At 40.9% G+C, this 27,054-nt stretch overlaps 1 protein-coding gene across 2 annotated transcripts in view; it reads left to right on the top strand.

Annotated features, from left to right (window-relative positions):
* PDHX (pyruvate dehydrogenase complex component X) overlaps positions 1 to 27,054 on the top strand; it is a 103,712-nt gene that overhangs the window by 14,035 nt on the left and 62,623 nt on the right. For both annotated transcript variants that reach the window (XM_030560056.1, XM_030560055.1), the window contains one exon: positions 6,447 to 6,547. In XM_030560056.1, the coding sequence (XP_030415916.1) occupies positions 6,447 to 6,547 (101 nt within the window). The remainder of the gene's footprint in view (positions 1 to 6,446; positions 6,548 to 27,054) is intronic.

Genomic DNA, 27,054 nt, shown 5'->3' with positions numbered 1-27,054 from the left:
AAGGAATGAACTCACAACCCTGGGTTTAGCAGGCCAATGCTCAAACTTATATGCCCCTTATGACCATAGTATCAGCATGCTTAATGTTTGTATGTGCTTTGACTATGTGGAAAGTACTATTACTATATATTTTCCCAAATTTAGTTGCACTTAAGAAATCATTACTCTTCTTCAAGATCAAAATTCAGTTTGTATTTTGACAATTCTTTGCGAACTTCAGATCAGAGGTACTGTAGAAGAGCAAAGTATTTTTACAAACATTAACCCTCACAGTTACACTTTTGGGAGTTAGGTAGGTATAATTATGCCCATTTTATTGATGGATACATTGAAGCTCCATGAGGTTTAATGATTTGCAGATAGACAACTTCCAGGGCTGTTGTCGTTGTCTTTCTTTAAGGCCTAGCCTGCATCTAAAACTTAGGTCGATCTAGCTATGTTGCTCAGGAGTGTGAAAAAATCAGACCCCCAAAGACGTAGTTAAACTGACCTAAGCCCTGGTATTGACCTCTGTAGGTTGGTGGAAAAATTCTTCAGTTGACCTAGCTACTGCTTCTCAAGGGAGTGGATTTAGTACAGTCATGGAAACCTCCCTTCTGTTGCTGTAGCAAGTGTCTATACTGTAGGGTTGCCAACTTTCTAACTGCACAAAACCAAACACCCTTGCCCTGCCCCTTCTCTGAAGTGCCACCCCCCCACTCGCCTTATCCTCCTTCCCTCTGTCGCTCGCTCTTCCCCACCCTCACTCACTTCCATTGGGCTGGGGTCAGGTGTGGGAGGGGGTGAGGGCTCTGACTGGAGATGCAGGCTCTGGGGTGGGGCCAGGGATGAGATGTTTGGGGTGCCGGAGAGGGTTCCAGGCTGGGGCAGGAGTTGGGGTGCAGGAAGGAGTGTGGAGTATGGGTTCAGGGAGGGGGCTCAGGGCTGGGGTGTGGGTTGGGGTGTGGCTCTAGGAGGGAGTTGGGGTATGGGAGGGGGTTCCGCCTGGGGCAGGGATTGGAGTGTGAGTGGGTGTTTGGGCTCCAGTTGGGCGGTGTTTGCCTCAGACAGCTCCCAGTTTGCGGTGCAGCGGGGCCAAGGCTGGCTCCCTGCCTGCCCTGGCTCCAGACAGCTCCCGGAAGCAGCCAGCATGTCTGACTCCTGGGCACAGGGTGGCCAGGCAGGTTCCCAGCCAATGGGAGCTACAGAACTGGCGCTCAGGGCTGGGGCAGTGTGCAGCGCTTCCCTGGTTGCCCCTGTGCCTAGGGGCCACAGGGACATGCCAGCTGCTTCCAGGAGCTGTGCAGACCCAGAGTAAGCAGAGAACCTGGCTTAGCCCTGCTGCACCACTGACTGGATTTTTAGTGGCCTGATCAGCAGTGCTGACCGGAGGTGTCAGGGTTCCTTTTCAACCAGGCGTTCCAGTCTAAAAGGGGATGCCTTGCAACCTTACTACACTGCAGTGCTACAGGGTGCTGTGCCGCTCTAGTACGTGTAGTGTGTAGATGTAACATAACTAACCATGCGTTTCTGATAACCAGGAGACTATATTCTACAGCAGATTAGACTGTCGTTATAGACACAATATTCAAAAGAAAGAACCTAAAGTACAAAATCTTTTAAAACCATTGTACAACTGTTATTATTATAAAGGTCTTATGCCAATTCCTCCATGTGTGCTATAGAAAGCTATTACAATCCCTATTATGCTTCCCTAGATAAGTATCTGAAAATCAGCTGTGCATATAAATTGCTCTTAATTAAAGGTTGGACTCAAAGACAAATTAGTCTAACATTTCGAATACAATGAGATCTTTCCATTTAAAAAATCTGAATGTGATACATGGGCTCATTTAGTTCATCTTTGATAATAATTAGTCCTAACCTTTTTTTTTTTCTTTCCTGCCTGGCAGTCTGGAAAATGGCAGTGTAATAAGGGTTAAAGCAAATGGGTAGTTAGATTTTTAAAAAGGGAAAAAAGGAAAGTGGGGTAATGCTTCTGAATTTATCACCATTAAGCGATTCTCATAAACGACTCATTCTGCAATGACTTGATATATATGATTGAATGGCACTAATAGTGATATAGTCTTACTGATCTTATATCTGAAAAAATAAACATTATACCGTACCATATTTCAAAATAAATGGAAGGACACAAAATTGGAAAGGTTTCAGAGTAGCAGCCGTGTTAGTCTGTATCCTCAAAAAGAACAGGAGTACTTGTGACACCTTAGAGACTAACAAATGTATTTGAGCTTAAGCTTTCATGGGCTACAGCCCACTTCATCAGATGCATGTAGTGGAAAGTACAGTAGGAACACACACACACACGCGCACACACACACACACACACACACACCATGAAACAATGTGTGTTACCATACACACTCTTATGGAGAGTGATCGGTAATATGAGCTATTATCAGCAGGAGAGAAAAAAAAACTGTTTGTAGTAGTAATGAAAATGGCCCATTTCCAGCAATTGACAAGGAGATGTGAGGAACTGTGGTGGGGCGGGGAAATAAGCATGGGGAAATAGTTTTACTTTGTGTAAAGATTGAAAAGGTAAACCTGTTACGTTGCATGTGGAAATGTATGGGTTTTCCCCATATAACCAGCAGAGGTCACTAGAATACTTTTCTGGTCACTGTTCCTGCTCTTTAAGTGTAAATATCTCATTTGTTTTTACAGTTGCACAGTATAGACAAATGATTTCACTTCAGCAGTTGAAAACACATTGTATTTAATAGACAGCTTCACTGTTTCCCCCTTATTGTTAAAGCAGCTTTCTATTGGTTCCTGTGAGTAATGAAGTCCATTGCTTAAAAAACTGCTTTTTATTCTAAAGATATGTATTATGTATGAATTTAGTGCTGGTGAAAGATGACAGATTGTCAGCCCTGGAGACTACAATCCTCTGATTATCCTGAGTCAGGTACACAGAATTGGCAGCGTCAGTGGATGCTTCCCCATACAGTATAACTCAACTGTGTTCTAAACTAGAGGGACTATCTCTAGGGACTGAGAGAAGGGAGTTCTCCATTGTCAATCCTTATGCATCAAGGGGTGCAATTTGTGTCTTATGGTTTGGACACCTGTCCACTAGTAACTGGACTGACACTACCATCTTATTGCATCTAGGCTACTGAACCTCTATTGGAAATGACATTGTTACATTTGAAGGAAGACTACAGTGTAGTAGAGTAGTAATCAGCTTCTCAAACTTTAACAACCGGGAATCCCTTTCACTAAAATGTCAAGTCTTGTGAACCCGTTCCTAAAAATGAATATTTCCAGGGATTTTCTCTCTTACCTCAACATAAATTATAAAAGCAGTGATCTTGGAAATATAAAATTTGTTTTTATGACATGCTTATTACATGCTATATATTAATTATTATTTGTCTTTACAGTATTTTTATTACATTATGAAAACAGCAACACTCTTCCAAGATCTCACTTTTGTAGCTTGTATCACTTTTGATTAAGCCTGTTCTAAGATAAGGCTCCTATCAGAAGCGCCAGTAGAAAAAAGGGGTGCGGGGGCGAAGCCCCCATGCAGGCTGGGGCATGGAGGGGCACTGCTGGAAAAGTGGAGGGACCTGCGGGGGTTGCCAGGAAAAAAAGGGGAGGCACCTGTGGGGTGGCGGGGGGAGGGGAGCGTGCTGACATGGGGGCATCACCTGACCCTTGTCGCCTCCCTGTACTGGCACCTCTGGCTCCTAAGTTTCATCAAGGAGTATCAGATGTGAAACAGCATGAAGGTATTTAAGAAGTAAACTAAGTTCCTTCTATACAAGCATTCAGGTCTTGAGAAGTCCAGGCAAACAATACATGTTACAACGAAGCTTAAACTTGTTTTTCATAATAATTTACAAACATCACTAGCAGCCTATTTAATTTAAAAAACAGCAAAAAATATCCACCTTCCTTTCTATTTTGTATAAGGATTCTTGAAGTTTAAATCTCCTCAGTGTGATAGATATGCTTGCTTTGATCTGCTTAGCTCTTGGAAGTCCCTAAGTCCCCAGGCTGCCTGGGATGGACAGCTCTGTCCGCCATTAGGGAATCTTTTCCCAAGAACCCCCTACAACAGGGGTTCACAAACCCCAGTTTGGGAACCACTGCTCTAAAATAAGGAGCTAACCACTGAAAACAATGGTTTTCAAAGTGTCTGAATAATTATAATGAATATTCACACAGAGTAGCCAACTGAACAATTTTATGATACCAAGTACCAGATTTTCCATTAGAAAGCATTGGGAATCAGAATTTTCAGCAAAGCTCTCTTCTTTCCAATCCCTTCCGGTCGGAAAGCTGATCTTTTGAGTTGTACTTGGCATCAAATTGGGCACCTGCTAGGATGTATCATGTATTTGGCAGCCCCCGCTGAGAGGTATCTCACTCCTATTCATTGAACTGAGTTACTGAACCAGTGACAGGGATTTCTAAAGGCTATATTGCAACATACTTCTAAAAATAGATATTACGTCAAATTCTCTGTCACTGGCTGCTGTTATGGTGGGGCCAAGAGGCAGAAAAGTTAGCATTACCAGTTTCCCAGAGAGTCCCCAGTGCAGGGGAATACCCAAGCATCTTGGAAGGCTTTGAGCCCCCAGAGTAAGAGGCACATTGAGAGAATGGGGACACTGCTGGAGCGCTGTTTTGCTCTGGCAATCCTGCACTGCTGGAGCTATTGCTGTAAGGTAAAATTTTAAAATAAAACTGCTCTAAGGCTGCTGTAAGTGGCCCCAGGGCTGGGAGTAGGCCACTGATTGGCCACAGTCTAATGAGAGAAAGCATAAAGATGTCACTTGCCCCCCTCAACTGTGCTGGGCACAGAATTGGCACAGCTAAGGAATGAGTCCATTTTCTTTAGTAAATACCTAGCTAGCTGTCTAAGGTAGTATAAGTTATAACAAACCACATGAAATAACGGTCTAACAGAACTAAACCACTGTGAATTAGAGTTGAAAGGCTTAGTAGCCATCCAGTTCCTAATTTCTATTGCAATTTAATGTGACATAATGTAGATTTCTTTTTGAAAATGAAATAATGAAGTGCTAAGTTTCCTGTATATATTTGAGTGGACAAAGAAATTGGCCATCTTTTCTCCCCTTAGAGTTCCCACAACAGAACCTCGGGGAAGTATTTATTTAATCGAGGCTTGAATATTGCTGCTGTTTCTTACTGTAAAGGTCATCCAAACCATATAGCAGTTATTTCTCTTTCTTTTTTCCACAATACAAGAAATAATCAAGACAAATATCTGCACGTCACATACACAAGCAGAAATCGTAGGCGTCAAAGTAATATTTCTGAGGTTTAAGCGTTTCAGAGAGCAAGTGGAAATTAAAATTAGAGATATCATAGTGTCACTTCATTTACTGTGCTGTGGAAAGTGTTAAAGCCTGTGTTTTGCATTTTAATTAAAAATACAGTACCTACAATCCTGATACATAATTGTACTTTTTCTCCAGTGCTGTGTAAAGAAAATCATCTGTTTTAAGGCGAAAACATTCTGGATCCTCTCCAAGTTTCCCACTGTAATTTCATTTAATGGCAGGTATCCAGTCATTATTCATCTGTCAGAACAATCCAGGCTCGTAGGGCTGTTATCATGCAATAGCAGGCATGTCTGTGCTTAAAAGGAGAGGAAAACCATACTATAACTTGATCCAGTCAGTAGATTTGTCTGGTTCATGCAGATCCACTTTTAAAACACATACATATTTTCCTTTCACAAAAGATGTATATTTCTAAAAGGTCTTACTTATTCAGGATTTTATAACGAGAGAAAACAACTGACAAACTTGCCATCTGAATATTTCTATTTCTTATTTGTATATCTGTAATGATGAGTGGAGTCCATGAGGGAGGACAATTTCATTTTTAACTCTTCGCTATAAATTCAAAATAACACTTGCCTCTGTGTGTGTGTGTGTGTGTGTGTGTGTGTGTGTGTTTATATACACAGGCGATTTATATTATATACACATACACACACAGAGAGACACACAACATTGTCTTATAAATAGTTTTAAGACCATGCTGCTTGTTACCAGTATTGTACTAAGAGATACTTAAATCACTATTTTCATCAGTGGCTAGCAGTTACAGCCAAAGGCTGGACATAAGGATTTCAGGGTTGCCTTCTTGACTCTGCTCCTGACTGATTGTGATCTAAGGCAAGTCACTTCATTGTTCTGTCTGTCTAAATACTTACCACAAACATGGGTAATTAATGACATTAATACTTTACAAAAAAGCAATGATTTTTATTCAGAAGTCTCAAAGTACAATATTATTTTACTGCATTTTTAACCATCCTTACAATACTGGAAAACTGGTAGCCAGATGCATGCTTCAAAGGACATTTCAGTATGTCTCCATTTTAATAAGGGTTAAGTAGTTCTGAAAGGAAGTTATTCTACAGTATTTTAAAATCATGTCGTGTTTTGCAGGTGAAACTGTAAATGCAGGAGATGCATTATGTGAAATCGAAACGGACAAAGCAGTAGTAACCATGGAGTCAAGTGATGATGGCATATTGGCTAAAATAATGGTAGGATGAACTTTCTTTAGTGGGGTTGAAGTCGTTTGTCATGGGTTGAGGTCATCTCTCATGTTAGTTCAAAAATTATTTTAATATGAACTTCAGTCTGTCACCTCATTTTCAGAATAAAACACCAACACACACTTATGGAATAGCTTTTATATTTGGAAACGTACAAGTGCTGAACTATTAAAGTTATTGATAAGTGTAATTTTCATCTATGAGGATAACCTATGGTTTTGTACATTTTGTTGCCTTATGACTCGCTACTATCAAATATTTAAATTTTTATTGTTGGTGTTCATTAGAATTTAGGAATAACACCTAATTAATTTTTCACTATCTACCTGCTTAAGCATCTAGTGGGGGGTCACCGTTGAAGACAAGATATTGGATTAGATGGTCCCTGGGTTTGATCCAGCATAGTAATTCCTATGTTCCTAAAATTTATTTAAAAAATAGAACATCTGCAGGAGTTCAGAGAAAATAAGGGAATTTTGAAATAGCCAAAGGTAGGAAATAATTGGAATTAATGTGGAGTACCTACCATCACCCTGATTGCTCTGCCTGTTTGGAGGGGGAGGGATGGGGGAAAAGGATATCCTCTCTTTGGGTATGTCTACATCTACAATTTTGCAGCGCTGGTTGTTACAGCTGTATTAGTACAGCTGTATAGGGCCAGCGCTGCAGAGTGGCCACACTTACAGCAACCAGCGCTGCAAGTGGTGTTAGATGTGGCCACACTGCAGCGCTGTTGGGCAGCTTCAAGGGGGGTTCGGGGAACGCGAGAGCAAACCAGGGAAGGAGACTAGCTTCGCCGCGGTTTGCTCTCGCGTTCCCCGAACCCCCCTGCAAACCGCAGGGAAGGAGACCTGCTTGCACGGGGGTTCGGGGAACGCAAGAGCAAACCGGGAAAGGAGACCAGCTTCGCCACGGTTTGCTCTCACGTTCCCCGAACCCCCCTGCAAACCGCAGGGAAGGAGACCTGCTTGCTCGGGGATTCGGGGAACGCGAGAGCAAACCGCAGGGAAGGAGACCTGCTTGCTCGGGGATTCGGGGAACGCGAGAGCAAACCAGGGAAGGAGACCAGCTTCGCCGCGGTTTGCTCTCGCGTTCCCCGAACCCACCTGCAAACCGCAGGGAAGGAGACCTGCTTGCATGGGGGTTCGGGGAACGCGAGAGCAAACCGGGGAAGGAGACCAGCTTCGCCGTGGTTTACTCTCGCGTTCCCCGAACCCCCCTGCAAACCGCAGGGAAGGAGACCTGCTTGCTCAGGGATTCGGGGAACGCGAGAGCAAACCGCAGGGAAGGAGACCTGCTTGCTCGGGGGTTCGGGGAATGCGAGAGCAAACCGGAGAAGGAGACCTGCTTGCTCGGGGTTTCGGGGAACGCGAGAGCAAACCAGGGAAGGAGACCTGCTTGATTACCAGAGGCTTCCTCAGGTATGCTGGGATACCTGCTTATTCCACGGAGGTCAAGAAAAGCGCTGGTAAGTGTCTACACTTGATTACCAGCGCTGGATCACCAGCGCTGGATCCTCTACACCCGAGACAAAATGGGAGTACGGCCAGCGCTGCAAACAGGGAGTTGCAGCGCTGGTGATGCCCTGCAGATGTGTACACCTCTTAAGTTGCAGCGCTGTAACCCCCTCACCAGCGCTGCAACTTTGTGATGTAGACAAGCCCTTTGTGTGTGTGTGTCGGGGGGTGGGGAGTGGATCTTTTCAGTTCCTTGTTGTGCAGTCTGATTGTAAGCAACAGTTGGGCTTTGAGCAGGTCTGCGAGCCTGCTCATGCAGATGAGATTGACAGACCGATTTTAAACAATTTGAGGAAGGAACAATATCCTCTAAGTCCATATAGCGTCTTGGACAATGGGGTCCAGAGTCTCACTGGGGCCTGTAATTGCTGCCAGAATGCAAAGAATAAATAATAGTAATCACATTCTCCATTTTACTTAATTACAGGTTTTATATAATGGCAATCATGTTCTGGTTTTGCACTTTAGAAGTTCAATGCTTTCTTTTGTTAAGTTTTTTAGGACAATGATCCTAATTACATCATCATCTTTGATATTTATTAATCTTCTCTCTCCCCACCCTCACTTAGCTCTGTAGTGTTATATTGTAGATTATGAACTTTTTGGGCCAATTTCCACATTTGTACAGAATGAGGTCCTAATCATGACTGGGTCCTCTGGGTCCTTCTGTAATATAAACAACAATAAATAAATCTGATGTCACATGGTTACTAAGGACACATCATTGGTATTCAACATGTAGATAAACTGATTCTTGTGGTAAGCTTCTGGATTCACAATGCAGTTGAGAGTCCTGTATTTGTTATGTAGGGTGCTGAAGAAATCGCCAAACGCTATTTCTCCTTCTGAATTGTTTTTGGGATGACTGTGAGTAAAACTTCAGTTTTGACACCTCGATTCTGACTTAGGTGTTTTGGAATACAGAAGAAGTTTGAGTGTCTGGAGGTGGAATGTGTCATGTGGCTGAGTATTTTCAACTGTTCCAAGACCACTAATTTAGGCTGAACTCCACTCTAATTCTTCAAACTCCTCTTTCCTCTTACAAGGCTCGATCCAGCGAGGACATGGAAGGATCAGTGACTTCAGAGGGCACTGAAATAGGCCCTCAGTTCCTAGCCTCTGTTTCTGATACTTTCATTTTGTTTTTTTTCTAAAGGTGGGCATGCACTGCCAAGTCTGTGTTTTGGAAGAAGGACTAGAAAGGTAGATAGATTGTATGTAACAGCATGAGAAGAGGGACAGTGAAGGGGAAACAGCATTATATTGGAGAGATTAATTTTCTAGTGGCTTCACCAAAAGGATGGTGAATTTGCCAATGGTCTAAACAGTTCTTAAAGCCAGTCAGCTAAGACTTCATCTCTTTTTTAATTCATTCGGGTGGGTTTTTTGTCACAGGAATGTTTGAGGTGAGTTGGGCATGTGACTTGGGGTGGTCTTTCTTCACACTTATTCACGTCATCTCTTGAGCCAGATTTGCCATACAGAAGATTGATTCTATACTGAATGCTCCTATTTGATCTACTAATGTTTGTATTATATTAAGTAGTAATAAATATTTTGCATGTACTTATTTCTTTTTAACATAAAGAATCCCAAAGTGCTTAACAGTTAAACTAGTACCATAGAACTGCCTCCACATCTGGGCTGGAGGGTGGTAACCAAGTGAACAACCGGGGTGCACTGCACAGCCTGAAACTTGTCTAAGGACAATGGAGCACTGAGCTGTTCCAGGCCAAGATTTCACTCATCATGCATAGACCACTCAGCCATACCATACTGACCTCAATGCAAATTCTCACTGGCACACAGTAGCAAGAGCTATGCACAAACAGGTCAATTTCTTCACCAAAAAATTATAGAATTAAGATTAAATAAACAAGGTGTTTTTCCAACAATTATAGACTCATTTATACGCTGTGTTTTCTTAACAAAAATAACTGAATACATACTTTAATAATGTATTTAGGGTTTTTATTTGTGTATTAAAATATTAATAATGGTATAGCTAAATGTATAGGTTTTCAGTCAGCAACCTAGCTTATATTTCAAAACACAGCAACCAGCCCAGAGCCCTACCAAACTCAGTGCCACGTTCCCACACAGAAAGTGCTCCTCTTTTGCCCCCCAAAGTTTGATCAATAGTAATAAGACAGAATTGCCCGAGAATACGCTCTGGCTGGCTGATTCCCTTAGTCTCCCAGCTACCTTCATTTTATGAGCCACTGCAAGCCTGGGCTCCACCTCTAATGGATGACTTAGCTGCTCTCACTGAGCTGCCTCTAATCACTGTCCTATTCAATCAGATCAAACTTTGTGTGGATAATGTAGCATTCGTACATGTTTAATACCATTTCCTATAGAAACATTTTTAAAACGAAGGATTGAAAATGCTGTAGGGGAAGTATTGGGAAAAGTATTTTCTTTTTCAGTCGCTGTTGGGAGGTGTGAGGAAAAATTCCACCCAACTGCCTCAATGGCGGGGAAACTTAATGAGGCCAGTGATGAAAAGGGGACAGACCCAGCAGCAAGTGGGGGAGACACTGGCTCAGGGACAATAGGTAGCTTCTCCCCCGGGAGTCTCTGGTGCCCATTGGCCAGCTGAGGGAGAGCGGTGCTGATTGGCCAGCATTCCCCAGCCTCTTTGTGATCCAGCAACCCACTCTATCCACCCAAAGTATGAATGGTAAGCCAGCTGCAGGTCTAGTCAACTGCCTGTTTAGGGGATCAGGAAGGAATTTTTTCTCTCATGGGCCAGTTGGCAGAGGACCTGGGAGTTGTTTGCCTTCCTCGCAGCACCTTCAAGCCACGGTTGGTTAAGTAGGAATCTGCTTAGTACCTAACTGAGCTACTGGGGTGGAGTTGTTTTTCGTTACAACTAGTAGCTGGTTTCCAGTGTAGTTAAGAGAATAAAATGAATGGTTCCCAGAGGTAAGAGACTTGGGATTTTGGCGTTGGGCCTTGGGCTCATGTGATTGGCTGAGACCTTGTGGCTGTCAAGGGCCGAGGTCAGACCTTGTGGCCCTTGTGTGTTGAGGTCCCTACCCTGCTGACCGTCTGTCCCCCTCACGACAATAGGGTAGTGGGCTAGGACTCAGAGAGAGCTGAGTCCTGGGGAGTAGCCTCACAAAAGCCTACCCTGCGTTATGGGTTATATGGTAAGAATCCCTGTAACTCTCACACTGGGACCAGTTAATACCTGGTATAGGAGAGTATGGGCAAAGAGTGAGTCATGCCCCTCTCCTGTGTTAAAGTTTAATAAAAGTTGCAGACAGCTACTTAATTCCATGCATCTATCTGTCTTCATTCTGCCACTGTCTGCATCGAGTGGCAGAGACTAAGAAATAAAATAGAACTGAGAAAAATGGGATAAACTGGAGGGGGAAGACTTAGGCTGAATACTTAGGTAATAATTAGGCAATTGTCTGCTGTGGCTTAATTGTTTTGGACTAATGAAAAACTAGACTGGATAAAACACTCTTTACTGTAGGGAATACTTTTGCATTGTCACTGAGATTGGTTGGATGATCATTCTACTACCTGGGGTTCTTTCAACCCAAAGCTCTTGGTAACTTTACTCTGTGTGAGGAAGTGTCAGGAAATAAATCAGGGGAGACGTGGCCGTCCGACTGATAGATGGTTGGCACAAACAGGACAACATGGGTGCTTTCACTTAAAGCTAAAGTTTACTAGTCTCAAGCACTTACACACGTCCACAACAAGTTATAAAACACCTCCAACCCTTGATAATTACCAAAGCTGAGTGTGGCTCTCGAGTGACACAGCGGCAGGCTTCTGGTGGCCAAATCTTCCGTCTGCTGGTAGGGACTGCAAGATGTATCCAGAGGGAGCGTCCAAAAGAGTCCCCAAACGAGTCCAACTGTCTCAAGCTTCCCCCCCTTATTTATACATTAGTAATAGAATGACATGTCCCTTAAAGAAATCTTGCTAAGTAAGCAGTTTCAAGCAAGAGGTTCCTTCTGATTATTGATTAACCAGGTGTGGGTTTTCTAGAGTCTGCAGCTTTGAGACCCCAATAGAATTTGTGCTCTTTTAAAATGCATGCATCAGCAACTTCAACACAATTATTATCAGGAAGGATGCGGGGTCAAGCTGCCCTTTCTGTGGCACCCAAAACCCTCTCCCCTTCTGCCTTGTTGACCATTGCTGAGATTGCTGAATGACCAATTTACAGCTTGCTGACTAGATTGCTTTTTAACAATAAGCCATAATGGTTTTAGACACCACACTGGTTTGCCAAAGTCTCCCCACACAATTCTAATAGGTATTTTCTATCCTTTAAATTTTATAATCACCTAAGTTATCTCTCTGGGAACAGGAAGCTCTTTTACGAGGTACAGGTGTGTTTGTTAGTGGTTGTGTGTGTTTTACATGGTCACCACATGATTATAATGATGACACAATAGATGTATTTATTTTTCTTATTGCCAAAGGGATGTTGTAGGCTTGTGCCAAACTGAATAGCTGTAAATTGTTTTAATATATAAAATCCATAGGATAAGTACTATATGTTTTACCATTCTCAGTTTTTTCTAACTATAAACAAGAGCTGGGAGGAGGATGGTTGGAGGCTGAACAAGCACCAATAGGCAGAAGCTATCGCAAACTTGCATGTTTGTTTATTTAAAAAAAAAGCCTTCTCTCAGCATATCTTATTCTAAGGCAGTATTTAAAACCGCCATTATAAAGGGTATCCGTATTGCACATTAAATTATCATTAAAGTAGAAGTACTGTATGTACTTCCCTTATCTTTATTTATGTCACATCAGTGATGTTCAGCTTCCAGTTTAGAGTCACTGATAATTTGTGGTCATAGATAGGTGAACACATTTCAACGCTGACATGATGTATGGAAGAGAAATGTTTTGAAGTCAGATCTAAGAATTTGTATTCACTGCTCTCTTTTCCTCCTGCCTCCTCCCCCACAGTTCCCGCATATTATCTTACTTCAGGATTTCACAGAATTAAATGGACCCAGAGTTCATATTTATCTGGAAAGTGAAAGGAATGTATTGCAGCTCACCTGAGACTTTTTAAACTTCTTTGAGGTTTTTAAACCGTGAACTGTGATGAGAATGAATCTGTTAACTCACACCCATCTACTATAGTAGGTAGATAAGCTGTTCTCCATGCTCCTCTTTGGTTGTCTTGAGCTCATTTTGATTTCTCTCTTTTCCCCTGTCCCCAAAGGATTGGAAAGCACTTCACTTAGTTGTAATGCTGCATGAAATATTGATGGAAGTGACACATTAGCTTTTCCTAGTTAAACCTTTTAAGTATGCTAATACTGCCTATGAGTAAAGCATGAATTCAGGTAAAAGTAACATCTGCTGCCTTATCCATAGGTTCTGAATTAATTCAATATTATAGTACTAGTACTCCTGCTTAAGAAATATCAGGGTTTAAAATACTACTCACATTTACTAATCATGGTTGCTTAATTAATAAATTAGTTTTGCAAGCTCTTAACGCTGCAGCAATTATTCTTTTATTCTTGTGGGTTATTTGATATCAGTGAAATGATGAATAGAACAGTTTCAATGTATATTCTTTTAGGGTGGGTTTTTTTTTGTTTTTTTGGTTGTGGGGATATATATTTGTATACTGCTTGTATTTCAAGTATTAAAAGTTATTTTAGTCAGACCCAAAACCAGAGTTTACACTTGGTTCCAAATAACCTATCTGGAAACTACTTGAAGATGTTACTGAACTGTTTGCATATAGAGATATTAAGTACAAAATTTTAAAACTGCTGCTGACTTCTTAAAATGTCATCATAGTGCTGCTATACAAGAGGAGTTAAAATGCATTACTGCATTACGGGGGGAGGGATAGCTCAGGGGTTTGAGCATTGGCCTACTAAACCCAGGGTTGTAAGTTCAATCCCTGAGGGGGCCATTAAGGGAACTGGGGTAAAAATCTGGGGATGGTCCTGCTTGGAGCAGGGGGTTGGACTAGATGACCTCCTGAGGTCCCTTCTAACCCTAATAGTCTATGATTCTATGCAATAGAAGCATGATAAAACTCTTCACAATTTTAGAGGTGATCTGACATAAATAAAAAGGAGGAAAGGTAACTTTTTTTTTTTTATGTATTTGCAATACAAGCCACCTATAGTGTGGTATATGGAAACTTTTTTTAAATGGCTTTAACTCATGTTACTAACATACTTTAAAGGAAGAGCAAAACCACCACAATCCTCTGCAGCTCAAGGCTTTAGAAACAGGACATAAGGATCATCTATAGGCCCACCATTTCATAGGTCAGCCAGCTGAAAGAGTGCAAAGAAATAAATCTTGCAGAGCCACATTTAGAAATAGCTGCTTGTGCTAAGCATGTCTGCTACAGGCATGATTGCCACATGCCTAGACGTGCCTCTGAGAAAGGCCTGTACCTGGTTACTGTGAACTTTATCTCTAGAATGGTGAGTTCCAGCATTCCAGACGAGCATAGGTCAGAAGGCAAGTCAAAGGCCAAGAGTTGTGCTTAGGCCACTTTATGGTTTTATGTATAATGGCCGGTACCTGGAACTTCATTTGGTGCAGGAAGCTGCAGAGCACAGGCATGAGTGTCTCAACCACATAGTACATTCCAGAGGCAAGGAACTGCACTTGGGACTAGCAAAAACATGGACAACCAGACATGGAGTGCAGTTTCTTTGCAACTAACGCAATCTGAGAGTCTAGGAGTAAAGATAAATATTGAACCCAGGTTGGTCTTGCTACGTCTCTTAATGCCTCAGTTTTTCTTTAAAATGGGGATAATTCTGTTTATACACTTTTGTGAAGTGCTTTTAGATATATGGGTAAAAAGCTCTGTAAACATGCAAAGGGTAACTGAGATTGATGTGTTAGTTTGACACTTCAGGTCCATCCCACAGTAAAAACATGGTTACCTGCCTACCAAAAATGGGACAGTAGAACCCTAAAATGTTGTTGGTATCAGAAGGCAAATATATTAAGATTCTTTTACTAGTTGGTTAATTATCATAACCTAATAAGACATAGTAGTAAATATCCTGCCTGTTTAGTTGCATTTATATTACACTGTGTGCTTGAAGCTGCTTTCTGAATACCTCTGGCTCTAACCCTGCATCCTCTGGTTATAAATGTCTCCTAGAATTGATAGTATTTTTCACTCAGTTGCTTGGCAATGTATTTTGAATTGCTAACACTGTCAATAGGTCAAAAACAGCTATTCATCCAGGCTTAATGCTACAGGAAGGGTGAAAAAAATCAATAGACCAGTTTCAGCAGTGTTGGCAGCAAGTGCTCATGCGTCCTCTCTAAGGTGAGAATTGCTCTCACTTGTTGGGCTTGCACATTGTATGGTGTGTGTGTGTGTGTGTGTGTGTGTAGGGGGGGCAAGTACGAGCGATATTTATAACATTTTAAAACCTATTTTAAATGATTTTTGCTTTCTAGTGCCATTTGGTAGACTAATCTTGAATGGGGAGTTCTGTCTAGTCATTGAGAACAGGGCTTTGGAGCAGAGCGTGGAGCAGTTCCGGAGCAGTGGAGCTGCAGGTTTTTGCCTGGAGCTGGAGCTTAGCTCCAAAGCCCAGGTTGAGAACAGGAGGATAGGGTGACCAGATGAGAGGAAGAAAATATTGGGACACATAGGGAGAGTGGGGGACACGCCGGCAGAGCAAAAAAAAAAAAAAAAAAAAAAACGCTGAGTGCTGCCAGCGGAACAAAAAAAGGAGTACTGTGAAATATCTGGGCTAATTGCGTCCTGACCAAAGATCGGTCGGGTCGCGGGACAAACGCCTAAATATTGGGACGGTCCTAGTTTTATCAGGACATCTGGTCACCCTACAGGAGGAGTCAGGACTGTTCGTATTTGTCTCTACAGCTGTTAGGTGTTGCGCAAGGTTGGGACAAAATGTTTTGTTATTAAAGAGCTGACTTTCTTACATGACCAACCTTACTCTGTTTCATCTTTGAAACTGGGCACAACATTTACCTCACTAGGATGCTGCATATAAGGCGAATTAATGGAACCCCCTGAGAGGCTCTTTTGAATCCGTTTGGTGTAAAATAATGTCGTTATGTCATAGCCATCAGCAGTTTATATAAGTTCCTATATGATTGATATGAATTCATTTCACAGTTTTCTCACAAAGGCCTTGATTTGACTGTCTGCTGAAGTCAATTGGAGCCTCCCCGTTGACTTAGATGGGCTTTGGATCAGGCTCTTATACCTTTTATAAGACTCTTACATGGTAAAAATAATATTTCTCCTGGTTTATTTTGGTAAAAGCAAATAATCTTTCAAAATGGTCAGTTTTGAATTTATAAAGTTGTTTAAGGAGAGATCAGGTAGGTTAAACACCAAAGGGTATTGTAGTTTGTTCTTAAAACTGTTTTGCAAAACCTGAGGTTAATAGAAATGTCTGTTTTAAAAAAAAAATGGAAACAGATTTTTGATGATTGATGTAAACATTCCCTTGTGATTTATGCAACCCAAATATTGCAGCATTAAACTAATGCATGGACTGAGAAAGTGAATCTGACAAGTCTAATTTCCTTGTGCAAGATGACTGAAATACAAAACAAACCCAAAAGCATCAATAGAGAAAATGGAATTTGGTATTTTTTAAAGTTTGTTTCCAGCACTATTATATAATTGGCTTTCCCTAGCTTGCCATGGAGATCATTCACCTGGGGTATGGGGTAGGAGTTGGACTGTGAAATTTCATTCAGTCTCCTGAAGTCTGCACAGCGAGCTTACAGTGGCACAGCTGTACCAATGCAGCTATGTGGCTGCAAGACCGCTTGTGTAGTCACACTATGCCGATGGAGACAGTTCTGCCGCTGACATAATTCAACCATCTTCAATGAGTGGTGGTAGCTATGTCAGCGGGAGAGCATCTTCTGCCAGCATAGCTCTGTCCACACCAGCACTTTTGTAGGTGTAACTTATGTTGCTCAGAGGGCTCAGAAGTGTGAGTGCTTATATCATTAACTCTATTCAGTTATTGGAGTTTATCTTGAAAAATGAAATGTGACTCTTTTTTTATTACAGTTTCACATAAAAAATTAATATCAAACATTGCTTTGTAAATGTTACTTTATAGAAATGGGGTCAAGTATCAGTGTTAGTCTATATTCACAAAAACAACAAGGAGTCCAGTGGCACCTTAAAGACTAACAGATCTGAAGAAGTGAGGTTTTTTACCCACGAAAGCTTATGCCCAAATAAATCTGTTAGTCTTTAAAGTGCCACCAGACTCCTTGTTGTTTTTATAGAAATGTAATCTTCCAGTAGTGAGACTTCCAAACTTAGCATTTAATTGAGACTTAAATAATAGGGTTTCTGGTGAAATATTTATTATTCTGAGGAAAATGTAGCAATGCTGTATTCTAAATATCTGTCTCACAGGCCTATGCTATGCACATTGCAGTAAGGGAGCTATTTTGGTTACAAACGTTTTGTTTTTAACTTGTAGTGTGTGTGGAAAGGACTGCTGGTGAAAGGATTGACAATTTTACAGATTGTTTATCCACAGAACTAGGACACGAGTCAGTGGCATTGCACACTCCTCCCCACACTGCTCAGCACTCTGCTTATAGCCTGATAGTGAGAAACCATGTCTGGGTTGTGAAAATACTTTTCATGGTCCATTCAGCTCTTTTTTCCCAAAACGCCACTGTGAGGAAGGTAAGTATTTTACAGGCGCACACAGAGTTCCAGTGATTTTTGTCTGAAGTCCCACAGGAGATCTGTGGCATAGCCAGGGAGTGAACTCAGTTCTTGTGAGTTCCAGACCAGTTTCTTAGCCACAGGCTCGCCCTTCCTCTCACTTGTCAGAGGCTGCCCAAGAGTCATCAAATGGTGATAATTTTTAGTCATTACTACTCTGTGCTAGAGGTGAAAGACTCAATAACCCATCAATCCCCTGGGCTTTTCAGTACCCCTTGGCTTAAAGTAGATCTATGCAAGATGGATCATGGTACCAACCACAGTCACTTAATTAAAAATTAAATGTGGTGATGGGGGGGGAATCTTCCCATGTGCATATTGTCCGTCTTAAATTGTGTAATTTGTGTAACTGACCTATCTCAAGATCACTTTTCAGGTGGACCTTCTGTTGTGAAAGAAATCCTATTGAATTTTTTAAATCTTTTAGTCTCTCCTATGAAGTGTGGGATCTGTAGGAAGTAATCTAGTCAATGCAGTCACTTATTTATACCCCATAAACAAAAGAACATTTGTTGCAGAAGTGGGAGTATGGAAAGAGTTAGTTTTGTTATGCGAAAGATACAATTAAACTGTAAATGAAACAGTAATGTGATTGCTCGGTAAGGTTTGTGAGATCAGAAATGTTCAACAACATGTAATTTCAGTTGAAAATACTTTGCATTTTAAGTATTTGTTTTAAAATAGCTGTTCACATTCATATAACCATTTTCCTCCTTTAGATTACATTGTTTTACATTGCTATTATATTCCAGTTCATAGCACCTTGATCAAGTGAGCACTGAAAACCTAGAGTTATTAAGCCTTCAGCTCAGTTTACAACCACTCTAATAAATTGCATAGACCCTGTTCTGTGCTGAGCATTAAAATTAATGTTGGACCAATTTGCAAACTTATTCCTATAGTCCCTTTTGTCATCTCTGGTTTAGTAATTGATGAGTGATACTTTTGCTGTTCTTAACGCTCTTCTCATCAGTTTGGAATACTTCTCTCACACTTCTGTTTCTCCTGAATCTTACAGTGCATCTATAAGGAAATTTCATCAGAAGCTGACTTGGTCATATCAATTTTTCTACTACGGTGTCCGTTGCAACTTTAATGTGGCTGCCGTCATGTTTTAGCTCAATGTCACATTGTTTGCTTGTGTGGAAGGAAAGCATAACTGTAGCCAGCAGACACCTAAGAAATCATTCTTAGAGACATTAAGGCATGGATGATGTACTTTGGTGGTTCTGTGCTGGGCACAGAGTTGCATCAGGTCTGGCAGACAACACTTCTTCAAGAGTTAATTTCTATATGTTCAGATAAACAGAAATAGCCAACCTCTCTGTGATACTGCCTCCTGGTGATTCCCATATTATTGAATGACTGGATTTTCCTGTTCCATACTAAGTACCCTAAATATTTAGTCTCTTAATGCCAAACCTTCACATATTTGGTTGACAGAGGCCAGCCTTCTCCAGTGATTGCATGACTGAGGCAACATCTGAGGTGTGACTTCCAATCTGAGCCCCAAATGCCCACATCTTCCAAGTACATAGCTGCTTATTGACAATGAGGTTAGAGGAGGTGGTATATAAATTGCTGAAGGTGACAAGAGCCATATGTAATCCAAAAGGCATTGAAGTGAACTGAAACAGCCTTAGAGGAGTAGCAAAAACAGTTTTTTCTTTAGACTCTGTCTTGAGAGGAATCTGCTAACACCCCTTCATTGAATCCAGCATTGTTATATAGTTGGCTTTCCCTAGTTTGCCAAGGAGATCATCCACCTGGACCATGGGATAAGCATTGGACTTTGAAATTTCATTCAGTTTCCTGAGGTCTACACAGAATTGTACAGACCCATCAGATTTGGGAACCAAAATAATAGGATTGCACCAGGGACTGAGACTTGTCAATCTCGTCTAGTCTTAGCATGGCTCTGATCTGTCTCTGCTGTGTCTTGAACTTCCTCAGGTGTTCAATAGATTTGTCTTTGTTTAGTAAGATTCCAAGGCCATAGGGGACCACATCTAGTCTGATCTCCTGTAAAACTAGGGTTGTTTAGGGTTCAGTTTAAATCAATAGAGATCAGTAAATATTGATTTCAGCAGAGACACTGAAATTGACTAACAAATATGGATTGCTAACAGTCAACAGGAGTGCAGCCTCCCCTGCGTTGTGCTTGCAGAGATTAGGTGTCTCACCTGTCGTGTGGCTGTGCAGGGAGCCCTTTGCAGCCCCGCTGTCACAGACATGCTCCCTCCATCCCATGACTGTGGAGCTTCAGAGAGCTCCCTGCACTGCCACAGGGCCAACAATGTCCAATCCTTGCATGTGCAAGGTGTGGGAGAGACTATGGTCCTGGCACAGCAGAGCAGAGACCCCTGGTCAGGGCCATGAGGAGAAGCTGGGGAACAAGAAGAGCAGGCGCCATTCAGCAGCAGGGGGCTGCTTGTTCTCTTCTGCCTCCTTGCAGTCATGGCTGGAGGGTCTCTGCTTTACTGTGCTATGACTGTAGCTTTCTCTACACCTTGTGCCTGCAGAGATTAGGTGTCACCATTCATTGAAATGGGATGTTTACCAGGAATACAAGTATTAAGGATTCCTTCAAGCTTCCATTTGAGGGGCTATTCGTTGACAACCCAGACAGGAGACACAGAAATTGGCACTCTTTTTTTTATTTTTCCACTCTTTGGAATATCTGGATATGTCTATCAATGTGACATACCTCTTTAGTCTTTGGAATTCTAATCACCTAATAAAGCAAATTCCTGCATTGCTTAGAGCAGAGATATTGTGTGGCTTCAGCCTCTTGAGTGACTGTTCCATTAACCACTGCTACTCAGGGAAGTCTATCCACAAATGTTGTCCTCATGGGCCAGAGCTGACGATTGATGGAATCTAGCTAGATCCCAGACCACAGGTACTGTTACAGGTCTTTCTTTTGGGATGCATACACCTGGGACCAGGTCTGTCTTGACTTTCACCTGATTCTGATTTTTTATTATTATTATTATTATTATTATTATTATTATTACTTACCTCTAAAAAATGCAGAGTCTTGAAGTGGGAATATATCCTGTAACTCTATCCTAGAGCCCTCCAATCTGCAAACCGAATCTGGGTTGGAGACTGGTAGGGTGGGTCTGATTCTGCTGGTGCACTAAGGTTTAGAGTTTGGTCAAAGTTACCACGTGGCCTAATCACTCAGGTGCTGGAGGATTGGGGGGATGATGTAGTATTCATTAACAACTCTTCTTTGAACAAAAGGCCTGAGCCTTTTGGGTTTCTGACTCTAAAAAAGACACGAAGAAGAAGAAGCAACAAGAAGTCTGAAAACAATCCATGTGGTTTGAAATCCTCCTGACCAGCAGTAACTGGAGTCTCTCTCTAGAGCAGGAGACTCCTTCCGGTGCATTTACTACTTTACTTGCTCTCTGATGATTGCGTCCGGCTTGCTGCCCTTTGAGAACGTTGGCTCAAATTTACTTATGTCTTATACAGATTGGGCAACGTTTATCTGTTCATTTGGGCCAACTACAGTGCTGCAGTGTTTTGATTTAAATTAAGACACAATCCCTTCATTGGAAGTCAGATAAACATGAGTTGTCTGCTTAAAGCTCCTTGGATTTTCATTGTTTGTTATGAAAAGATTTAACCTTAATTAACTTAGATTTCTGTGACAAAAGTTTCTCTCAAGTGGCGCTTCAGATTCTTTTCTTGTCTTCAGTGTGTAGTTACCCTGAGTAAGTAAGGTACAGAAAACAGAAGGCTAAAAATACAACAGAATAAAATAAAAATGTGAGATGTTTTAGCTGAGGTATTTGAGGTTGATGACTACTGCTACAGTAAAGATCATTCTTAAATTAGAACGGCATTTCTCTTTAAAATTTTTATTAGCTGAGCATGGGAAAGAAAAGAGGATGAATAACTGTTGTGAAGAGCTGGATTCAATGTTCATTACTATTTGCTCATTCATACCATTTCTCATGAAAGAGTTAAGGTCTAAAATGATGTGTCCTTGTGTAAATCTTTGCAATAAAGTTACACCAATATATTTTTTCCTCAGTTAAGTGTCCATCATACATCTAGTCCAGTGGTTTTCAACCTTTTTTCATTTGCGGCACCCAAAAAACTTCTAATGGAGGTGTGTACCACTTTGGAAATCTTAGACATAGTCTGTAGACCCCCCAAGGGTCCATGGATTACAAGTTTGAAAACTACTGGCTAGTCCAGTGTAAAGGATGTTCATAGCTGTGCTGCTCTAGGAGCAACCCAGGGAGGGAATTCTGACTGAGAATCCAGAGGAAAGTAATCTGCTCCAACATTCCTAAATGCAGATTTCAAAGCCTTCTCCCAAATGCCACATCAGCTGTACTTCCTGCCACATTTGGGTGAGGTGGATTGGAGCTAAGGCTGCACCCACTCCCTGGCTTCATGCTTACATAGGGAAATAGTACCCTTCTCTTCCTCCAGCTCCCTGCCCCAACCTCTCTGCATATAGGATGCAGTGGGGACATGCAGGGGTCTTATTCCTGTACTGGCAAACTCAAATGTGCGTAAAAAATATCAATCAGGCCCCCTCAAAATCATGAGATTGACTTAAACACCTTTTTAAAAATCTCATGATTTTAATTTGCCTTCTAAGCTGTTAAGGGTGAACTTGGTTCACATTTTTAAACTTTGCAACCATATGGGCTGTAAATTTATATTTAAAAAAAAAATTAAGTTGAGATTCTCAGAATAAACACTTATCTCCAGGAACTGGGATTCTAAGAAAAAGACAAAATAATGTGAGATTCATTATAAAATCCAGGAGAATTGGCAACACTATATGGCTGGGCCATAACTTGACCCTAACGAACCTAAGAAACCATATGTTCCTATCTGTTCATCCTTTTTCCCCTCTAGGATTCATTAATGCCTCATTAGAATGTATGTGATATACCCCCTCGCCCATATTACTGTTTTGAGTGATCATTTAGGAAATGGAGGCTGATTATCAAAGGAGAGATTTTATTCTTATAAATGTAAATCTTTGTAATCTGCAGAGATGAAGAAATACGAATAGGTGTTTAAGAGAAGTTTTGGAAAATGCACTAACTTTTTCATCATATACAAGTTTAAGAGAAGCTTTTCAGAGTGCTGAATGGTATTTGCTTTGGGATGTTGCCTGTAATGGGTTTTATCTTAAGCATCAAACATCTGATTTATGTTAAAATGATTGCATGCAAAACCTCAAATGTAATCAGAGCACTGCTTGTGAAATACCTTGGAAAGTGTGACAATACCACAGAGCAAAGGATAGTGCTGTTTTGTTGTGGGGGGTTGATTGTAAATTTACAGTATTCTTTTTTTTCTTCCAATTTGTTTTGTATTACAATGATTAGGTCATTCAGGATACAGTGAGACGGGATCTATATATTACTTGTCACTCTAGAGAAGCACCGCTAAACACATGTACCTGGTTGGTAATGGGCTTTTCATTTTTTTTCAGAAATGGCATATGGTTTAAATTCACTTCAAGATCTTTTCTTCTGCCATCTACACTGATAATGTATGCCCATATACTAGGGTGACAGATACTTCAGAAATGCATGTCATAATAATAAAATATCACATCTTGATTGACATGTAGGGTTTTTTCCTCAAGTGAAACTTTTTGAAGATATTAATTGTGTTAATGGAAGAGAATGTATCTGGGGAGTAGAGGAAGTAGTGTCAATGTAGATCATAATATTTCTTTTCATTTTATAAATACTCTTAATGTAAAGTTTAGTGTTCATGAAAGGAGTTGGACTGACAGTAGTGTAAATGTGAAATTCTTTGTATCAGAATATGCTCAGCAGTGACCACCTTCCCATTTCCTCCTGTTGAGGTGCCTCAACCTTGACCTGGAGGGACCATCTCTACGAGGTGAGAGGATAATCTTAAATAAAATATGCTACCGTAAATCCACTTAAGCTGCTGACTTCAGGCTTTCTGAAAAAAGGCAAAGAGTACACAAAACCAGTATGCAGAGCGTAATTATACAAGGATAAGAGTAACTAAATTAAATTCCAATATTTGGATCCTCCTAGTGGACTTAAACAGTCTTGTTTAACTTGACTCAGTAGTGCTTGTTACCTTGAAAACCTGGCTGAAATAACTGTAAAGTCATTGACATTTATATAGGCTTGCTTACATGTGTCCACTTTCATAGTCTAGTGAGGATTTTTACTGAAACCTGGTGGGTTGGAAAATCAGTAGTTATACCTATTTAGGAAGAATCAAGCAGGCAAAAGGGGAGGGAGAGTGGCAGTCTGTGTAAAGAAAATGACATTACTTGTTTCTAGGGTGACCAGATGTCCCGATTTTATAGGGACAGTCCTGATTTTTGGGTCTTTTTCTTATATAGGCTCCTATTAACCCCCCCACCCCCTGTCCTGATTTTTCACATTTTGCTGACTGGTCACCCTACCCATTTCTGAGTTTCAGATAACGTGGAAGAAAATGATATTGATTGATGTCCTACTACATAAAGCACAGATGGAGTGCTAGTGGTGTTGGCTACAAACACCAAATCACACTATGGAATAAGATGATTGTTTCCTTGTGTACTATCTATAATGTGTGGAAATGAATGGAAAAAACTGCATCATTATTGGGGACTTCAGTTTGAGCGAGATATACTGGAGTTCTCATGCAGCCAATACTAAAACATCCTTGGAATTTCTGAATGTCACAGATGACAACTTTCCAACTGAAAAAGTGGTGCAGCCAACACAAGAGAAGGTCTATTACAAAATTCCCCCAAAAGATAATGAGGAACTGATCAGAACTAAAATTAATAGTGGATTAGGCACACATGATTGTGAGTTGATCGGATTCATAATGTGCGAGCAGAAGAAAATCCTGACCATAATACAAAGACTATCTCTCTCTATTTGCTGGTTTAATAGGTCTGGTTCCACAAAGCTGAAAACAACCTGTGGTCACCTAATGATATTAATAGGCAGCAAGTTTAAAACAAAAGGAAGTTCTTCTTCACACAGTGCACAATCAACTTGTGGAACTCATTGCCACGGTTGTTGTGAAGGCCAAAATTATAACAGAGTTAAAAAAAGAATGAGAAGTTTATGGGGGATAGGTCCCTCAATGGCTATTGGCCCAGATGGTCAGGGATGCAACCCCATGCTCTGGGTGTCCCTAGAGTCTGATTGCCAAAAGCTGGGATTGAATGACAGGGGATGGATCACTTGATAATTGTCCAGTTGTGTTCATTCCCTCTGAAGTACCTGGCATTGGCCTAAGTCAGAAGACGGTATACGGTACTAGATGGATCTATTGGTCTGACCCAGTATGGCCATTCTTAATTATCAGCTGAGAGAGAGAATTTAATCAGAAAAATGTGAATAACTGGAAGTCATTTAAGAATACCTTACTTGATGTCCAAAAAGGCACAACCAGATGGTGCTAATTAAAAAAAAAAAAGTTTAGAGGGGAAGAGAAGGCAATAATAAAAAAATATATAATCCCAAAAGGAAGAAAGAGGAACTTAATCAAAATGAATATAAATCACATGTTAGGAATTATAGAAAATTGAAAAGGAACACACAGAAATCTATGGCTAGCAGAATTAAGGATAGTAAAAAGAAATTTTTGAAAAAATATATTTGGAACAAAAAGAATCCTGACAGTTTTATTGGTCCATTACTAGATGAAATAGGTGGAATTACCAGTAATAATGCAGAAAAGGGAGAAGGATTCAATAAATTCAAATTACTTAGAGAAGTTAGATGTCTTCAATTCACCAGGGCCTGATGAAATGCATCCTAGAATACTAAAGGAGCTGACTGAGGAGATATCTGAGCCATTAGCTATTATCTTTGAAAAGTCATGGAAGATGGGAGAGATTCCAGAAAACTGGAAAAAGGCAAATATAGTGCCAAGCTATAAAAAAGGGAAATAAGGACAACCCAGGGATTTACAGACCAGTCAGCTTAACTTCTGTACCCAGAAAGATAATGCAGCAAATAATAAATCAATTTGCAAGTATCTGGAAGATAATAAGGTAATTAAATAACAGTCAGCATAGATTTATCAAGAGCAAATGGTGTCAAACCAACCTGATAGTTTTCTTTCACAGGGTAACAAGCCTTGTGGATAGGAAGGAAGCAGTAGATGTGGTATAGCTTGACTTTAGTAAAGCTTTTGATACTGTCTTGCATGACCTTCTCATAAACTAGGGAAATGCAACCTAGATGGAGCTACTATAAGGTGGGTTTATAACTGGTTGGAAAACTGTTCCCAGAGAGTAGTTATCAGTGGTTCACAGTCATGCTGGAAGGGCATAACAAGTGGGGTCCTGCAGGGATCAGTTCTGGGTCCAGTTCTGTTAAATATCTTCAGTGATTTAGATAATGGCATAGAGAGTACGCTTATAAAGTTTGCAGGTGATACCAAGCTGGCAGGGGTTGTAAGTGCTTTGGAGGATAGAATTATAATTCAAAATGATCTGGATAAACTGTAGAAACGGTCTGAAGTAAGTAGGATGAAATTCAATAAAGACAAATGTGAAGTACTCTACTTCAGAAGGAACAGTCAGTTGCAAACATATAATATGGGAAATGACTGCCTAGGAAGGAGTACTGCAGAAAGGGATCTGGGGGTCATGGTGGAACACAAGCTAAATATGAGTCAACAGTGTAAGAAAGCAAACATCATTCTGGGATATCTTAGCAGGAGTGTTGTAAGTCCAGAAGCTGTGTGGGTTACATAAACAAGACACGAGAAGTAATTCTTCTGCTTTACTCTGTGCTGATTAGGCCTCAATTGGAGTATTGTGTCCAGGTCTTGGTGCCACATTTCAGGAAAGATGTGGACAATTGGAGAAAGTTCAGAGAAAAGCAACAAAAATGATTACAAGTCTAGAAAACATGACCTATGAGGGAAGATTGAAAAAATTGGGTTTGTTTAGTATGGAGAAGAGAAGACTGAGGGGTGGGGAGGAACAGGACATGATAACAGTTTTCAAGTATATAAATGATTGTTACAAGGAGGAGGGAGAAAAATTGTTCTTAGCCTCTGAGGATAGGACAAGAAGCAATGAGCTTATATTACAGCAAAGGAGGTTTAGGTTGGACATTAGAAAAACTTTGTAAGTGTCAGGGTGGTTAAGGACTGGAGTAAATTGCCCAGGGAGGTTGTGGAATCTCCATCACTGGAGATTTTTAAAAGCAGGTTAGACAAACACCTGTCAGGTATGGTCCTAGATAATACTTAGTCCTGCCCTG

The sequence above is a fragment of the Gopherus evgoodei genome, chromosome 4 (genome assembly GCF_007399415.2).
Source record: "Gopherus evgoodei ecotype Sinaloan lineage chromosome 4, rGopEvg1_v1.p, whole genome shotgun sequence".
Classification (NCBI taxonomy): domain Eukaryota; kingdom Metazoa; phylum Chordata; order Testudines; family Testudinidae; genus Gopherus; species Gopherus evgoodei.
The sequence above is the reverse complement of the archived record's forward strand: the minus strand, read 5'-3'. Positions and strand labels throughout refer to the sequence as shown.